At 38.9% G+C, this 16,264-nt stretch overlaps 2 protein-coding genes across 4 annotated transcripts in view; one reads left to right on the top strand and one right to left on the bottom strand.

Annotated features, from left to right (window-relative positions):
* LOC106965928 (olfactory receptor 1L8-like) overlaps positions 1-16,264 on the bottom strand; it is a 412,015-nt gene that overhangs the window by 357,690 nt on the left and 38,061 nt on the right. The gene's annotated exons all lie outside the window — the stretch shown is intronic.
* Positions 4,307-5,333, top strand: LOC106966002 (olfactory receptor 1L4-like). Its single transcript, XM_015062083.3, has one exon. The coding sequence runs from the start codon at positions 4,401-4,403 to the stop codon at positions 5,331-5,333; it is 933 nt and encodes a 310-aa protein (XP_014917569.3). The 5' UTR covers positions 4,307-4,400.

Genomic DNA, 16,264 nt, shown 5'->3' with positions numbered 1-16,264 from the left:
TATCATCCCTGTCTTGTTTCTGACCATAGAAGAAAAACTCTCCATTTTTCCACATTGAGGATGATATTAGCTGTGGGTTTTTCATATACGGCCTTTATGATGTTGAGGTATATTCCCTCTAAACCCACTTAGTTGCAGGTTTTTATCACGAATGGATGTTGTACTTTGTCAAATGCTTTTTCTGCATATATTGAAATCATCATGTGGTTCTTATCCTTTATTAATGTAGTGTATCACATTGATTGATTTTTGAATATTGAACTATCTTTGCAACATAGGGGAAAAAAAAACCACTTGACTGTCATGAATGATTCTTTCATTTTTTTCTGGCATTAAAAAAATGTATACATATAATTTATTGTCAAGTTAGCTAACATACAGTGTATATATTGTGTGCTCTTGGCTTTGGGGGTAGATTCCTGTGATTAATCACTTACATACAACACCCACTGCTCATCCCAACAAGTGCCCTCCTCAATGTCCATCACTGATCTCCCCCCTCCTGCACCACCCCCCATCACCCTCAGTTTGTTCTCTGTATGTACGAGTCTCTTATGGTTTGCCTCCCTCTCTGTTTAAAACAATTTTTTCCACTTTCCTTCCCCTATGGTCTTTTAAGTTTCTCATGTTCCACATGAGTGAAAACATATATCTGTCTTTCTCTGACTGACTTATTTCACTTAGCATAATAACCTCCAGTTCCATCCATGTTGTTGCAAATGGTATGATTTCATTCTTTCTCATTGCCAAGTAGTATTCCATTGTATATATAAACCACATCTTCTTTATCCATTCATCAGTTGATGGACATTTGGGCTCTTTCCACAATTTGGCTATTGTTGAAAGTACTGCTATAAACACTGGGGTACATCTGCCCCTATGAATCAACACTCCTGTATCCTTTGGATAAATTCCTAGTAGCACTATTCCTGGGTTGTAGGGTACTTATATTTTTAATTTTTTGAGGGACCTCCAAACTGCTTTCCAGAGTGGATGCACCAGTTTGCATTCCCACCAACAATGCAAGAAGGTTCCTGTTTCTCCACATCCTCACCAACACCTATTGTTTCCTGGGTTGTCAATTTTAGCCACTCTGACCAGTGTGAGGTGGTATCTCAATGTGGTCTTGATTTGTATTTCCCTAATGATGAGTGATGTTGAGCATCTTTTCATGTGTCTGTTTGCCATCTGGATGTCTTCTTTGGAAAAGTGTCTATTCATGTCTCCTTCCCATTTCTTCACTGGATTTTTTGTTTTTTAGGTGTTCGGTTTGGTAAGTTCTTTATAGATTTTGGATACTAACCCTTTATCAAATATGTCAGTTGCAAATATCTTCTCCCATTCCATTGGTTGCCTTTTAGTTTTATTGATTGTTTCCTTTACAGTGTAGAAGGTTTTTATCTTGATGAGGTCCAATAGTTCATTTTTTCTTTTATTTCCCTTGCCTCCATAGACATGTTGAGCGAGAAATTGCTGCAGCTGAGGTCAAAGATATTATTGCCAGTTTTGATAGTTTCCTGGCTCACATTTAGGTCTTTCATCCCTTTTGAGTTTATTTTTGTTAATGGTGTAAGAAAGTGGTCTAGTTTCATTCTTCTGCATGTTGCTGTCCAGTTCTCCCAGCACCCTTTGCTAAAGAGACTCTTTTTTTCTTTGGATACTCTTTCCTGCTTTGTCAAAGATTATTAGTTGGCCATACATTTGTAGGTCCAATTCTGGGTTCTCTATTCTATTCCATTGGTCTATGTGTCTTTTCTTGTGCCAGAACCATACTGTCTTGATGATTATAGCCTTGTAGTAGATGCTAAAGTCCAGGATTGTGATGCCTCCTGCTTTGGTTTTCTTTTTTAACATAACTTTGGCTATTGGAGGTCTTGTGGGGTTCCATACAAATTTTAGGATTGTTTGTTCTAGCTTTGAGAAGAATGCCAGTGCAATTTTGATTGGGATTGCATCGAATTTATAGATTTCTTTGGGTAGTGTTGACATTAACAATATTTGTTCTTCCAATCCATGGGCATGGAATGTTTTTCCATTTCTTTGTGTCTTCAATTTCCTTCATAAATTTTCTATAGTTTTCAGCATACATATCTTTTACATCGTTGGTTAGTCTTATTCCTAGGCATTTTATGGTTCTTGGTGCAATTGTAAATGGGATCAATTTCTTGATTTCTCTTTCTGTTGCTTCATTTTTGGTGTAGAGAAATGCAACTGATTCTTTTAATGTATTGTAGGGTTCAGTTTGCTAGTATTTTATTGAGATTTTTGGATCTATGTTCATTAGGGATATTGGCCTGCAGTTCTCTTTTTGTTGTATCTTTACCTGTTTTGGTATCAGGGTAATGCTTGCCTCACAGAATGAATCTGGAAGTTTTCCATCCTTTTCTATTTTTGGGGGGGAAGGGATAGTTTCAGAGGAATTGGTATTAACTCTTCTTAAAATGTTTCGTAGAATTCACCTGTGAAGCCATCTGGTCTAGGATTTTGCTTTGTTGGCGTTTTTTGATTACTGATTAAATTTCTTTGCAGGTTATCAGTCTGTTCAAGTTTTCTACTTCTTCCTGCTGCAGTTTTGATGATTTATATGTTTCTAGGAATTTATCCATTTCTTCTAGGTTGTCCAAATAGTTTTCCAGGTTGGCAAATAGTTTTTCATAATATTCTCTTACAATTTTTTGTATTTTCTGTAGTGTTGGTTGTTATTTCTTCTCTCTCCCTGAGTCATTAGTGTATATTTCAGCTTTAATTATTATGTAATTATCAAATATTTGAGTACAGTATTTTGTCTTTATACCTCTACATTTTTTTCTTACTTGGAATGGCATCCTTGTCCTGAGACCATAAATATATACTCCTTTTTAGCTTATACTTACTTTATGGTTTGGATTTTGTTTTTACTTTTAGTTTGTTCATTCATATAGAATTATTTCTATGTGTGTTAAGATATAAATCTAGTCTTCTCTTTTCAAAAGCTGAAGCCAACTGACATAAATATCAAATATCTTATTTAATAGTTCATCCATTTTTCATTGCTATGAGATAAATATTATATATTAATTTCTACGTAGATTAAGATCTATACACATGTATAAACACAGGTATACAGAATTCTTTATGTTGACCCTTCATTTGTTTTTCTCTGTGTGTACTATTATCTGTTTCTCATTGTTATGTACTTTGATTTTTGGTTAGAAAACTTCTCTGAAATTCTAATTTTTTCAAAATTATTTTCTCTTTCATTAGCCACTTACTCTTCTAGATGAGTTTTAGAATGACCTTCTCAAGTCCCATTAAAAATTCTTTTGAGTTTGAATTTGATGCCATAAATATCTTTGTACAAATGACTTTGACACTTCAAAAAATGCTTTTGGGGTTTTATTACACATGCATTGATCTTTATTAATTGAGAAAATTGACTTTTTTCTAGCCTTACTGAAATACAATGGACACATAACATTTTGTAAGTTTAAGGTGAAACAAGATGGTGATGTGATGCACTTACACATTCTGAAATGACCACCACAATAGAGTTGGTTAACTCCTCCATCACTGCACAAAAATGACCATATCTTTTTATGTGTGTTTCTTATCATGATATTGGTAAGAAAGGGACTTACATTCAAAGTCTTCTATTTCAATAATATTTGAAGGTTTAGAATGAAGACTTCATGTCTTTTAATCAGAAAAATTAACATATTTTAAAACTAACCACAATAACATGGGCTATCCATGGTAGTATTCCTATTTTGACTGGCATCCTTTTCTAAAACTTCAAGTATCTGGATCATATTGGCCAAACAAAAATACTTAAATAAACAGTAAGCAAATTTTGCTATGAAGACTTAAGCAAGTCTCATCAGACTTCTGTGGATACCAAGGAGCACTGATGACATTTGATGCTCCCTTTTGTCCCATCCCTATTACTACTACTACCACCTCTGGTCCTATGAGTAGGAGAGACTCCTAATGAGAGGACCTAATTCATGGAAACCCCTTGTATGAAAGCATCCTGATTCAAGGTGGAACTCAGCAACCTCTTCCCCTGGGACATGAAGGAAAAAAGAGGATAAGGAGTTGTTCAGGAAACCACCTAAGAAGAATATAGTTTTAAAATTTTTGAGAAGAACTCACACACATTAGGCTACCTAGAAGTTCCTAAGAAGCATGGGACACACTTTTAGTTTCTCGTTGGGAAAGCACCAGGAATTTTCTTTATTTTTTCCTTGTTGGATTTTACTCTCTATCTCAGTAGTTTCTTAAAGTAAATGTGTTTTGAAATTCTAACAAAAGCAGAGAGATTATTTTTCTAGGCTGTGGATTAGGGAAGAAGCTGAATTGATGAAATTGCCTTTTACATCTCTCCAACTGCTTCTCCATACCCTGTCCAGGAAGGCACAGACATGGAGACCAAGAACTACAGCAGTGATTCAAGCTTTATCCTCCTGGGCCTCTCTTCCAACCCTCAGCTACAGAAACCTCTCTTTGCCATCTTCCTCATCATGTACCTGGTCACTGTGCTGGGAAATGTACTCATCATCCTGGCCATCCACTCAGACCCCCGACTCCATACCCCCATGTACTTTTTCCTCAGCAACCTATCATTCATGGATATCTGCTTCACAACTGTCATTGTGCCCAAGATGCTGGTGAATTTACTATCAGAGACAAAGGCGATCTCCTTCGTGGGATGCCTGGTCCAGATGTACTTCTTCATGGCCTGTGGGAACACTGACAGTTACCTGCTGGCCTCCATGGCCATAGACCGGCTGGTAGCCATCTGCCACCCCTTCCATTACAATAGGGTTATGAACCCACGGCGCTGCCTCCTCATGCTGCTGGGTTCTTGCACCATCTCCCACCTGCACTCCCTGCTCCGTGTGCTACTCATGTCCCGCCTGTCCTTCTGTGCCTCCCATGTCATTAAGCACTTTTTTTGTGACACCCAGCCTGTGCTAAAGCTATCCTGCTCTGACACATCCTCCAGCCAGATTGTGGTCATGACCGAGACCCTGGCTGTCATCGCGACCCCCTTTCTGTGCATTCTCTTCTCCTACCTGCGAATCATTGTCACCGTGCTCAGAATTCCCTCTGCAGCTGGCAAGTGGAAGGCCTTCTCTACTTGTAGCTCCCACCTCACAATAGTGGCGTTGTTCTATGGGAGTATCACCTATGTGTATTTCAGGCCCCTGTCCATGTACTCAGTGGTGAAAGACCGGGTAGCCACAGTCATGTACACAGTAGTGACACCCATGCTGAACCCCTTCATCTATAGTCTGAGGAACAAAGATATGAAGAGGGGTTTGAGGAAATTAAGGGACAGAATTCACTCATAGAAAGAAAAAATTGATGGAATGTCTTAATTGGGAGATGACCCAAGAAATGATCATGTTATCTTTCCCTCCTACCCATTTTTTCACATGACACACTAAGAGGTCATTTAAAGTAGTGTTGAGAGGCACCTGGGTGGCTCAGTCCATTGAGCATCCAACTTCGGCTCAGGTCATGATCTCGCAGTTTGTGGGTTTGAGCCCCACATCCGGCTCTGTGCTGACAGCTCAGAGCCTGGAGCCTGATTCAGACTCTATGTCTCCCTCACTCTCTGCCACCCACCCCACACTCTGTCTCTCTCTCCTTCAAAAGTAAACAAACATTAAAAAACATTTTTTTTAAATAATAAGGTAGTGTTGAAAAGAAATAAGAGCCCTGACTGGGAAGCTAGAATACTTAGTTTCTATCAAAAACCTTGACCAAATACATGTACAATCCAGGACAAGTGCCGCTAGGAACCCACATTTCAGGAAAGCTATTTCTGCCCCCTATATAAATAAAATTATCTTGAAGTACAATAAAGCATCTTCCAATCCCTCCTCTATGGACTTGACTTTGGCTAATACTCAAGAAATTACAAAGTCCTATTCATTTTGAGAATAAGAAGTTACATGAATTCGGTAGGGAATTTGGAATGACTTCTTAGAATAACAACTTGAGACTGTCCTTAAGGATGTCCTTAAGGAGTGACAGAGCAAGTTCAATAGAGCAGCAAGTGGACAGAGCATTCTAAACAGTGGGAACCACACAAAGAAGAAAAGTACTGGAATGTGTTTGAGGGACAGCAGAAACTCCAATGCTGCTTGTTCAATTTGAGAACAGAGAGAATAAGTCTGAAAAGATGGAAGAATATACAAAACAGATTTAGTGCCCCCACTAATACCAATGGGTCCTCACAGTGAATTCTCAGCTTTTGACCCCTTTTCCTTTCCCTTTTATTCTGCCTTTGTTCACATGTCCATGATCCTCACGAAATGCCCTTTATATCTGGAAGAAGGCAATGTGTATCTGTCAGGATAAGCAAGGTTGTTCTGAGGAAACAATCTCAAAATCATTGGACCTTGAAACCAAAGGTTTATTTCATATTCACACTGCATGTCCACCATTAAAAAGCATAAGGGTGCTTCTTATTTTAAACATTCTGTGACCAAAGTTGATGGAGAAACACCATTGCAAATGCTTATCATTGCTCTGAAAAATTTTGCCCTGGCATCAAAACGCTCTGGTCTGGGAGTGACTCATAACATTTGTAACCACAACTCATTGTCAACAACTAATCTCCCAAAAGTTCACACTAAAGGGAATTTTAGATAACAAGAGACCTGAGATAATACGTTGTGGTGAAAGAGAAGGTTCGTCCTTCTCTGTCACATAGAGTGCTGTCTCTGTCAGAATAGGAGGACATCCTCCTGTCAGAATATCCTGCCACCCTTTAGAAGGAGTGAGCTGATGTGAACAGATGCTATCAAAGGACTTGAATCAAAGTTTTGCTAACCAAACAAACGAGCCTAGGGTGAACCTGGAAATTTGCTAATAAACATTGGTAAGAATGAAATAAATCTCTTCTGAAAGTAAATATAGTCAGAGGCAAGGTCAAAGCAGTCCATCTGAATACCTTGCCAAGTCAGGTGAAAGCTTCTACATGACCCTAGGGAGTAGAGAGGAACCCCCTTGACAGCTCCTCCTCCCACCATGTAGATACCTGCGAGGCTGGTTGATTCCAGTAGTGGAATAATGCTACAGGTATGTCCTTTAATGAGGAAATTGTGAAGGGAAATGTATTGGATCCTTACACACACACAAGCTCATTAAACATATGTAAATGTTGGACATTTGGCTCAAGGCTAAACCAAAATATTGAGTTTCTTGAATCTATTTTGCCTTTTTATCAGAATGAATGACATAAACTAGGAGGGGTATGAAACATGAAGGCTGAGGAGGACTAGGGAAGAGTGCTGAGTATTTCTGACATTGAAGAGTCTGATAGGGAAGGTATTACCAAAGAGGATTGAAAGGAAGTAATCATATAATTCAAGGATAGAATAAGGCTCAAGAGGCTGTGTCAACAACATTAAAATATTAACAGAGTTGAAGCAAAACAGTCTGGAAGACTTTCCATTGCCCTTAATGACATGAAGGCCATTAGTGACTTTGTTAATGAGGTTGCAATGGAGGAATCGAAAGGAGGCAGACTACAGCGTGTTAAGGATTCAGTTGTGATTCTATGCACTCACAATGAGCAATCTGAAATAAGAAAACTACCTCATCAGTAGCATCAGAAAGAAAAAATTACTTAGGAATACACTCAACTAATGAGATGAAAGACTTAATCACTAGAAACAAAAGCATTTGATGAAAGAAATAAAAGAAGGACCCAAGAAAATGGAAAAATGTCACATGTTTATAGCTTGGAAGACTAAGTATTGTTAAAATGACCATTATAACCAAAGTGATCTACAGATTCAATTCAGTCTCTATTAAAATCCTAAAATCTCAATGGCATTTTTTATAGAAATAAACAAAAGAATCCTAAAATCCACATGAAAGTACGAGGAATTCCAAATAGCAAAACCAGTCTTGAGAATATAAAACAAAATATTAGTCAGCCATCAAAAAGAACGAAATTTTGCCATTTGCAACAACGTGGATGGAGCCAGAGTGTGTAACGGTAAATGAAATAAGTCAATCGGAGAAAGACAAATACCATATAATTTCACTCATATGTGGAATTTAAGAAACAAAACAGATGAACATAGGGGAAGGGAAGGAAAAATAAGATAAAAGCAAAGAGGGAGGCAAACCATAAGAGACTCTTAGCTATAGAGGACAAACTGGGGGGGGGGGGGTGGCCGGGGGAAATGGGCTAAATGGGTGATGGGCATTAAGAAGGGCACTTGTGATGAACACTCTATGTAAAAGATGAACCACTAAATTCTACTCCTGAAGGCATTATTACACTATATGTTAACTAACTTGGATTTAATTTTTTTTAAATGACCACATGAAAAAAAATAATATGCAATGAGGACACGGTAGTCTCTTCAAAAAATGATGTTATGAAAACTAGATATCCACATGCAAAAGAATGAAATTGGACTCTTATACTACTTACTAAAACCAACTTTAGGGGCACCTGGGTGGCTCAGTCGGTTAGGCGGCTGATGACTTCGGCTCAGGTCATGATCTCGCAGTCCGTGAGTTCAAGCCCCGCATCGGGCTCTGTGCTGGCAGCTCAGAGCCTGGAGCCTGTTTCAGATTCTGTGTCTCCCTCTCTCTGACCCTCCCCCATTCATGCTCTGTCTCTCTCTGTCTCAAAAATAAATAAACGTTAAAAAATTTTTTTTTGTTTTAAAGTAGCTGAAAGGTAACAGGTTATTTAAAAAAAAATTAAAAAAAATAAAACCAAGTTTAAATTGATGAAAGACTTAACTGTAAGTCCTAAAACCATAAAATTGTTCAAATAAAACTTATGGGTAAAGCTACTTGACATTGGTGTTGACAGTGATTGATTGCTTGGATAGGGCACCAAAAAAAAAGGCAACAAAAGCAAAACTAGAGGAGTGAAATACATCATACTAAAAATCTTCTACAAAGCAAACAAAACAATCAACACAGTGGAAAAAGGCAACCTAGGGAATAGGAGAAAATATTTGCAGAACATACCAGATAATCTATTAGGTTAATAGATTAATCCATTATCAGATACATTGTACAGAAACTGTATTTTCCTCCAATTCAGTAGCAAAAACCCAAATAACCTGATTTTAAAATGGGCTATGGATTCAAATATTTCTCCAAAGAAGACAGAAAAATGGCCAAAAAATATATGAAAATATACTCAAGATTGTTAACCATCATGAAAGAAATTGAAGATGACACAAATGGAAATACATTCCATGTTCATGGACTAGAGAACAAATGTTGTTAAAATGTCCATAGCACTCAAAGTAATCTACAAATTCAATGCAATCCTTATCGAAATACCAACAACATTTTCCACAGAACTAGAACAAATAATCCTAAAATTTGTATGAAACCCAAAAGACTCCAAGTAGCCAAAGCAATTTTGAAAAAACAAAACTGAAGGTATCACAATCCCAGATTTCAAGACACACCACAAAGCTTTAGTAAGCAGAACAGTGTGGTACTGACCCAAAACAGACACATAGATCAATGGAACTGAATAGAGAGCCCAGAAATAAACCCACCATTACACGGCCAATTGATCTATGACAAAGGAGGCAAGAATATGCAATGGGAAAAAGTCTCTTCAACAAATAGCGCTGGGAAAACTGGGCGACAACATGCAAAAGAATGAAACTGGACCACTTTCTCACACCATACACAAAAATAAACTCAAAATGGATGAAAAACCTAAACGTGAGACCTGAAACCATAAAAATCCTAGAAGAGAGCACAGGCAGTAATTTCTCTGACATTGGCCATAGCAACATTTTTCTAGGTATATTTCCTGAGGCAAGGGAAATAAAAGCAAAAGTAAACTTTTGGGACCACATCAAACTAGAAAGCTTCTGCACAGCAAAGGAAAGAATCAACAAAACTAAAAGAAAAGAAAAACTATTGAATGGAGAAGATATTTGCAAATGGAAGACCTGATAGGGATTAATATCCAAAAAATACAAGAGCTTATGCAACTCAACATCAGGAAAACAAATAATCCATTTTAAAAATGGGCAGAAGACATGAATAGACATTTCTCCAAAGACATACAGATAGCCAACAGACACATGAAAAGATGCTCAACATCACTCATCACCAGGGAAATGCAAATCAAAACTACAATGAGAGGGGCACCTGGCTGGCTCAGTTGCTTAAGCATCTGACTTGATTCTGGCTCAGGTCATGGTCTCAGTGGGTTCGTGAGATTGAGCCTCAAGTCACATTGGGCTCTGAGCTCTGAGCTGGCAGCTCAGAGCCTGCTTTGGATTCTCTCTCCCCCTTTCTCTCTCTGCCCCTCCCCAGTGCTCTCTCTCTCCCTCTCTCTATATCTCTCTCTCAAAATAAATAAATAAACAGTTTTGTAAAAACATATACATATACCACATCTTCTTTATCCATTCATCAGTCAGTGGACACTTGGGCTCTCTCCATAGTTTAGCTATTGTTGATAATGCTGCTATGAACAATGGGGTGCCGGTACCCTTCAAATCTGTATTTTTATATCCTTTGGGTAAAGACCTAAGAGTGCAATTGCTGACTCATAGAGTAATTCTATCTTTAGTTTTTTGAGGAACCTCCATACTGTTCTCCAGAGTGGCTGTACCAGTTTCTATTCCCACCAACAGTGCAAGCATGTTCCCTTTTCCCAGAATCCTCGCCAACACCTGTTATTTCTTGTGTCGTTAATTTTAGCCATTCAGACAGGCTTGAGGTGGTATCTCAATGTGGTTTCGATTTTTTCCCCCTGATGATGAGTGACATTGAGAAAATTTTTAAAAAACAACATCATTCACCATCAGGGAAATGTAAATGAAAGCCACCATGAGATAATACCTCACACTTGTTAGGGTGGCCATTACCAAAAAAAAACAAAACAAAACAAAACAAAACAAAACAGAAAATAACAAATGTTGGTGGGGATGTGGAGAAAATAGAACCCTGTGTACTCACTACTGATAAGAATGTAAAATGATGCAGCCACCATAGAAAACAGTATGAACATTTCTCAACTTAGGCAACATGTTGCTCATTTGATTTTCTTTTCCACTGAGGTTAGGGTAGAGCTGAGAACATAGTTAGATTAGTCAATATGTGCTGAGATAAAGTAGATTTTGCTCATATTTTTCTTATACTTAATGGATCATTGCTTAAAAGGAGATACGAAGATTCACTTTCTCACCCCACAGCCGCACTATCTACACTTAAAATCTGATCATGAGAGAACTTTTTTCCAAATAAATTGGGCAAACCTATAAATAAATGAAAAAAATGATGAAGCTGTCTTCTCCTTGACTATATACATGTTAATAACTTAGCCTACTGTGGCATATGAAACAGTGTTTTCAAAGAGTATATTGGTGCCAGTTAAGTTGTAACATCATCTTGAGCCCAATTGCTCAGAGTTTAAAGAAAAAGAGAGTGAATAGTTTAAACATGGACATTAGGAGCACCCTATGAGTCAAAAATGGTGCTATGTATATTTTACTACAGTAATAAAAAGTCAAAAATTGCTTTTACCAATCCTTCAAACTGGAACTAAGAAAGCCACTAAGGCACCTTACAGGCTAACTAATCATATTGCAGTGTCTGGAAATGGGCACTCCATAGCTGAGGAACAAAGCCTGTTTCCAGTGGATACTACTGAATGCCTACTGGATAAAAAGTTAGTAAAATTAATGATGGCACTGTTGTTTTCTGATACAGTAACTCACTGAATTAAAGATATTGCTACACAACGTGGATGGAACTGGAAAGTGTTATGCTAAGTGAAATAAGTCATACAGAGAAAGACAGATACCATATGTTTTCACTTTTATGTGGATCCTGAGAAACTTAACAGAAGACCATGGAGGAGGGGAAGGAAAAAAAAAAGTTAGAGAGGGAGGGAGGCAAACCATAAGAGACTCTTGGATACTGAGAACAAACTGAAGGTTGATGGGGGGGGGAGCAAGAGGGGAAAGTGGGTGATGGGCATTTAGGAGGGCACCTGTTGGGATGAGTACTGGGTGTTGTATGGAAACCAATTTGACAATAAATTTCATATAAATAAATAAATAAATAAATAAATAAATAAATAAATAAATATGTGACCTTTAAAAAAAAAGATATTGCTACAAACATTAAGACTGAGCTAATATCTGGACTGCAGAACTACACTGTAGCCTTAAAAATGGATGAATCCAATATGCTCCAAAATGGATGAGCCTCAAAGACATTATATGCAGAGTAGAATAAGTCAGATTCAAAAGGACAAAAGCTGTATGAGTCCAATTATGTAAGGAGCTTCGAACAGTCAGATTCATAGAGACAGAAAGGAGAACAGTGGTTTCCAGGGGCTGAAGAGAGAGCTGTGGAAAGTTGGGGCTTAGTGGGGACAGAGTTTCCATACAGTATGATGAAAAAGTTCTGGAGATGGATGGCAGTAATGGTTGTACATCCATGTGAATGTACTTAAAGCCACTGAACTATACATTTTAAAACAGTTAAAATGGTAAATTTTATGTTACGTCTAGTTTGCAACTAGAAAAAAAAAAAGGTGTGTGTGTGTACACATTCTCTCACATCTTGGGAGAAGCCCCAGGTTTTCTCTATGCATTTGCCTCTGTTTTCTAGAACAAGTGACTAATTATCTGGAGATCCAAGAAAAACACTCCTATCTCAGCCTGAGTTTCCTTGGTCTCTACTGAGAGGTCTCTACTTCTCTCCCAGACACAGTGTCTAATGAGTTCCCTGGGGTTGATGCCTGGCGAGGCTGTCTAGCTCCTTGGGATGAGGTCACATACAGGACAGTCAGATGCCTCTGAGCCCACACCTTCTCCCTTAACATCTGATGGAACCTGAAGCAGTAAGGTGGTATATAGCCGGGGATGACAGAAAGGCTCATGACTCCAGTGCCTGGGGCTACATTGAGGAGTCACCTCTCTGGAGGAAGAAGAAACGTGGCCACTCAGGAGCTGACAACCTCATCTCTAGACTGAGGCAACAATCACACATGCCCCAACATTACCCAACATTGACGGTCTTGATACCTCTCATCAGAATCTGGGGTTCCTTCCTTTTCCTGGCCTATGAGCATTCTTTCTATGCTCCAAGCCCTCCATTCCTCCTCTAGACATCAAGACCACCAAGGCCAGGGAAAAGGTGCTTGGATCCTCCAAAACCCACTCTGGAGGTCACCATCCCTTACCTGAGTAAGTAAATGGTATCCTCAACCATACCCAACCTAGAGTGCTTCTAACCTGGAGTGCCAGAAACTTACTAGCACATTCATTTTTACAGAGAAGTGAAATGAGTTGCCCAATTACATGCAACATGTTAATGCCATAGGTAGGACTACAAGCCAGGTCATGTGACCATTACTTACCACCCTGCCTCCATTATCTCTTTGTCTCAAACTCTTCCACATGCCTCTGCTTCCCTTCTCCATTCACAAAAAAAAAAAAAAAAAAAAGGAAGGATTTGCTATGAATGGTAAGACTCCAAGCAAAGGAATGGACCCTTTCAGAGGAACAGTGTAGCTGCATGGATGCTAAGGGGTAAGAGTCCAGGCTCTGTCATCCCAGCCTGGCTTCACAGTGTTCCCTAAAGCCAGTCCTGCACTAAAGAGAACCCACATCAGTGGCCTTACCCCAACTTCAGAGCAGCCTGGGACATAGGCTGTGGGAAAGGCTAAAACAGGAGAAAGGTAAGGAAGGAGAAAATTCCTAAGACCTGTCACACCAGCTCTGCTGTGAACTCATAGTACAGTGTTAAATGACCAACTTCCATGTGCTACATATACACAATGAAATATTACACAGCCATAAAAAGAATGAGATCTTGCCATTTGTGACATGAATGGACCTAGAGGAGATTATGCTAAGTGAAATAAATCAGACCCCAATAAATCTGAAATAAATCAGAACCCAACCCAGCCAGACAGAAAAAGACAAATACCACATGATTTCACTTATATGTGGAATCTAAAAAGCAAAACAAACAAACAAACAAAAGAGCAGAAACAGCGAACAAAGTGGCAATTACCAGAGGGGAGGGGAGCAGGAGGCAGAGGAAAATGGGTGATACAGGCTTCCAGTTATGGAATGAATAAGTCATGAGAACGAAAGGTACAGCATAGGGAACATAGTCAATGGTACTGTAACAGCAATGTAATTGGTGACAAATGGTAGCTACACTGACCGCGAGCATAGCACGGTGTACAGAGTTGTGCAATCACAAAGTTGCACACTTGAAACTAATGTAACATTGTGTGTCAACTATACTTCAATACAATAAATACACAAATTACATGACCAACTTCCTTCTTTAGGTCTTAATTGGCCCTTTGCAAATGGATCATGTAAATTAGAATTTCAATCTTTTGCTTCTTTAAAATTTTGTTTTACTTTTTTTTTTTTGAGAGACAGAGCACGAGTGGGGGAGGGGCAGAGAGAGAGGGAGACACAGAATCCGAAGCAGGCTCCAGGCTCTGAGCTGTCAGCGCAGAGCCCGACGCGGGGCTCGAACCCACAGACTGTGAGATCATGACCTGAGCCAAAGTCAGACGCTCAACCTACTGAGTCACCCAGGCGCCCCTAGAATTTGTTTTGACACTCCTCCTTAGCACTGAGAGCTTGACTTCAAAAATATTGGTTTTTAAATCTGTAAAACACATGAAAGTAGAATTTTTCTGAGTAAAGAGGAAGATATTAGGACTCCTGAGCCCCTAATCCCACTCTACCTCGCTGGTGACATGTCTGTCACATAGGAGGGTCAGTCCCAGGATGGAGGAAGAGGATGACTGGAGATGGGAGGGAATTTGAGGCTGTGTCCTGGGGGTTGGCCAGAGGAAACAGAAGGTAGTTGATGTGGAAAAGTGAAGACTCAGGCAGACATGGCCACTGTCTTCAAACATCCGTAGGAAGACTTGGTGTCTCTTCACCTCTGTGTCCCCAGGACCTGCCGTGACTGCCAGCACTCAGAAAGTGCTTACTGAGTGCTTAACAAATCAATAATTCCACAAGTAAAAGAAAAGCAAAATTGTGGTCACTTGTTATAACTGAAATCAGTAAAGAAAGAATATTGGAAGTGTGAGGTTCAGAATTCTTGATTCTTGACTTTAATAGCAAAAATGCAATTTTTGCTCAGTATAACTCTACGGGTAAAAATTAGAAGGCCAGGAAGTTCCCTGTCACTACAGGTATACAAGCTGGATGACTGCCATCAGAGCTACTGCAAGTCTCTTGCCCTGGGTGGTGGTTTGGAAGGAATGATCTCTGATTTTTCTTCTGGTTCTGAGATTAGTTAGTTCTTCAGACACTTACTGAACATCGATTGTGTGCCAGTTTCCTACAGCTTACATACACGAATCCATTAAATAATATTGTTAAAGAGCAGAAATAATTATAGCTGGCATTTATCAGGAGTTTATTCTGTCTGACTTACACTAACTACATATGCATAATATATATGCACATTTACATATGCTATATATGCATATTATGAGAATCCTTATAACCACCTACAGGCAGATCCTATTATAATTACTGTTTCTAAACCAGAAAACTAAGGCTTAAAGGTTAAGCAGCTTACCCAATCACTCTGCCAATATCTGGTGAGGCTAGTACTTGAAACCAGGACTGTCTGATCTCAGAGCCCTCAATTTAGCCACTAGGCTGGACTCAGTGGAGTTTGCAGTTGAACCCAACTCAGTCACACCCCAAGTGGCTTTGCAGTTGAGCGGTCCCATAATACTCTCCTCAATCCCCTCTCTGCTCTCGTTATTTTGCTTCCTTTTTTAAAAATTTTATTTTATTGTGGTAAGAACACTTAATATGAGATCTACCCTCAACAAATATTTAAGTATACAATACCTTATTACTGACTATACATCCCCTGTTGTATAACAGATCTCTAGAGATTATTCATCCTGCTTAACTGAACCTTATGCCCATTGTAACTCCCCGGGGTCCCCTCCCCAGCCTCTGGACACCATGCCACTCTCCGAATTGTGAAGTTATTTGTCTTTCTGTGGCTGCCTTATTTCACTGAGCATAATGAACTTAACGTTCATCCACACTGTCGCCATCTGGCAGAATTTCCTTCTATTTTAAGGCTGAATAGGATTTCATTGTACATCTAGAACACATTCCACTCATCCGTCAATAGACATTTAAGTTGTTTCCACCCCTTGGCCATTATAAATAATCCTGTAATGAACATAAAAGTGCTAATATCTTTTAAAAATAGTTATTTCATTTTCTTTGGATCTATACCA

Source organism: Acinonyx jubatus, chromosome D4, assembly GCF_027475565.1.
Source record: "Acinonyx jubatus isolate Ajub_Pintada_27869175 chromosome D4, VMU_Ajub_asm_v1.0, whole genome shotgun sequence".
NCBI classification, from domain to species: Eukaryota; Metazoa; Chordata; class Mammalia; order Carnivora; family Felidae; genus Acinonyx; species Acinonyx jubatus.
The sequence above is the reverse complement of the archived record's forward strand: the minus strand, read 5'-3'. Positions and strand labels throughout refer to the sequence as shown.

Excerpts from the sequence above, each read along its gene's own strand:
- LOC106966002 (XM_015062083.3), top strand. The coding sequence starts at position 4,401 with ATGGAGACCAAGAACTACAGCAGTGATTCAAGCTTTATCCTCCTGGGC.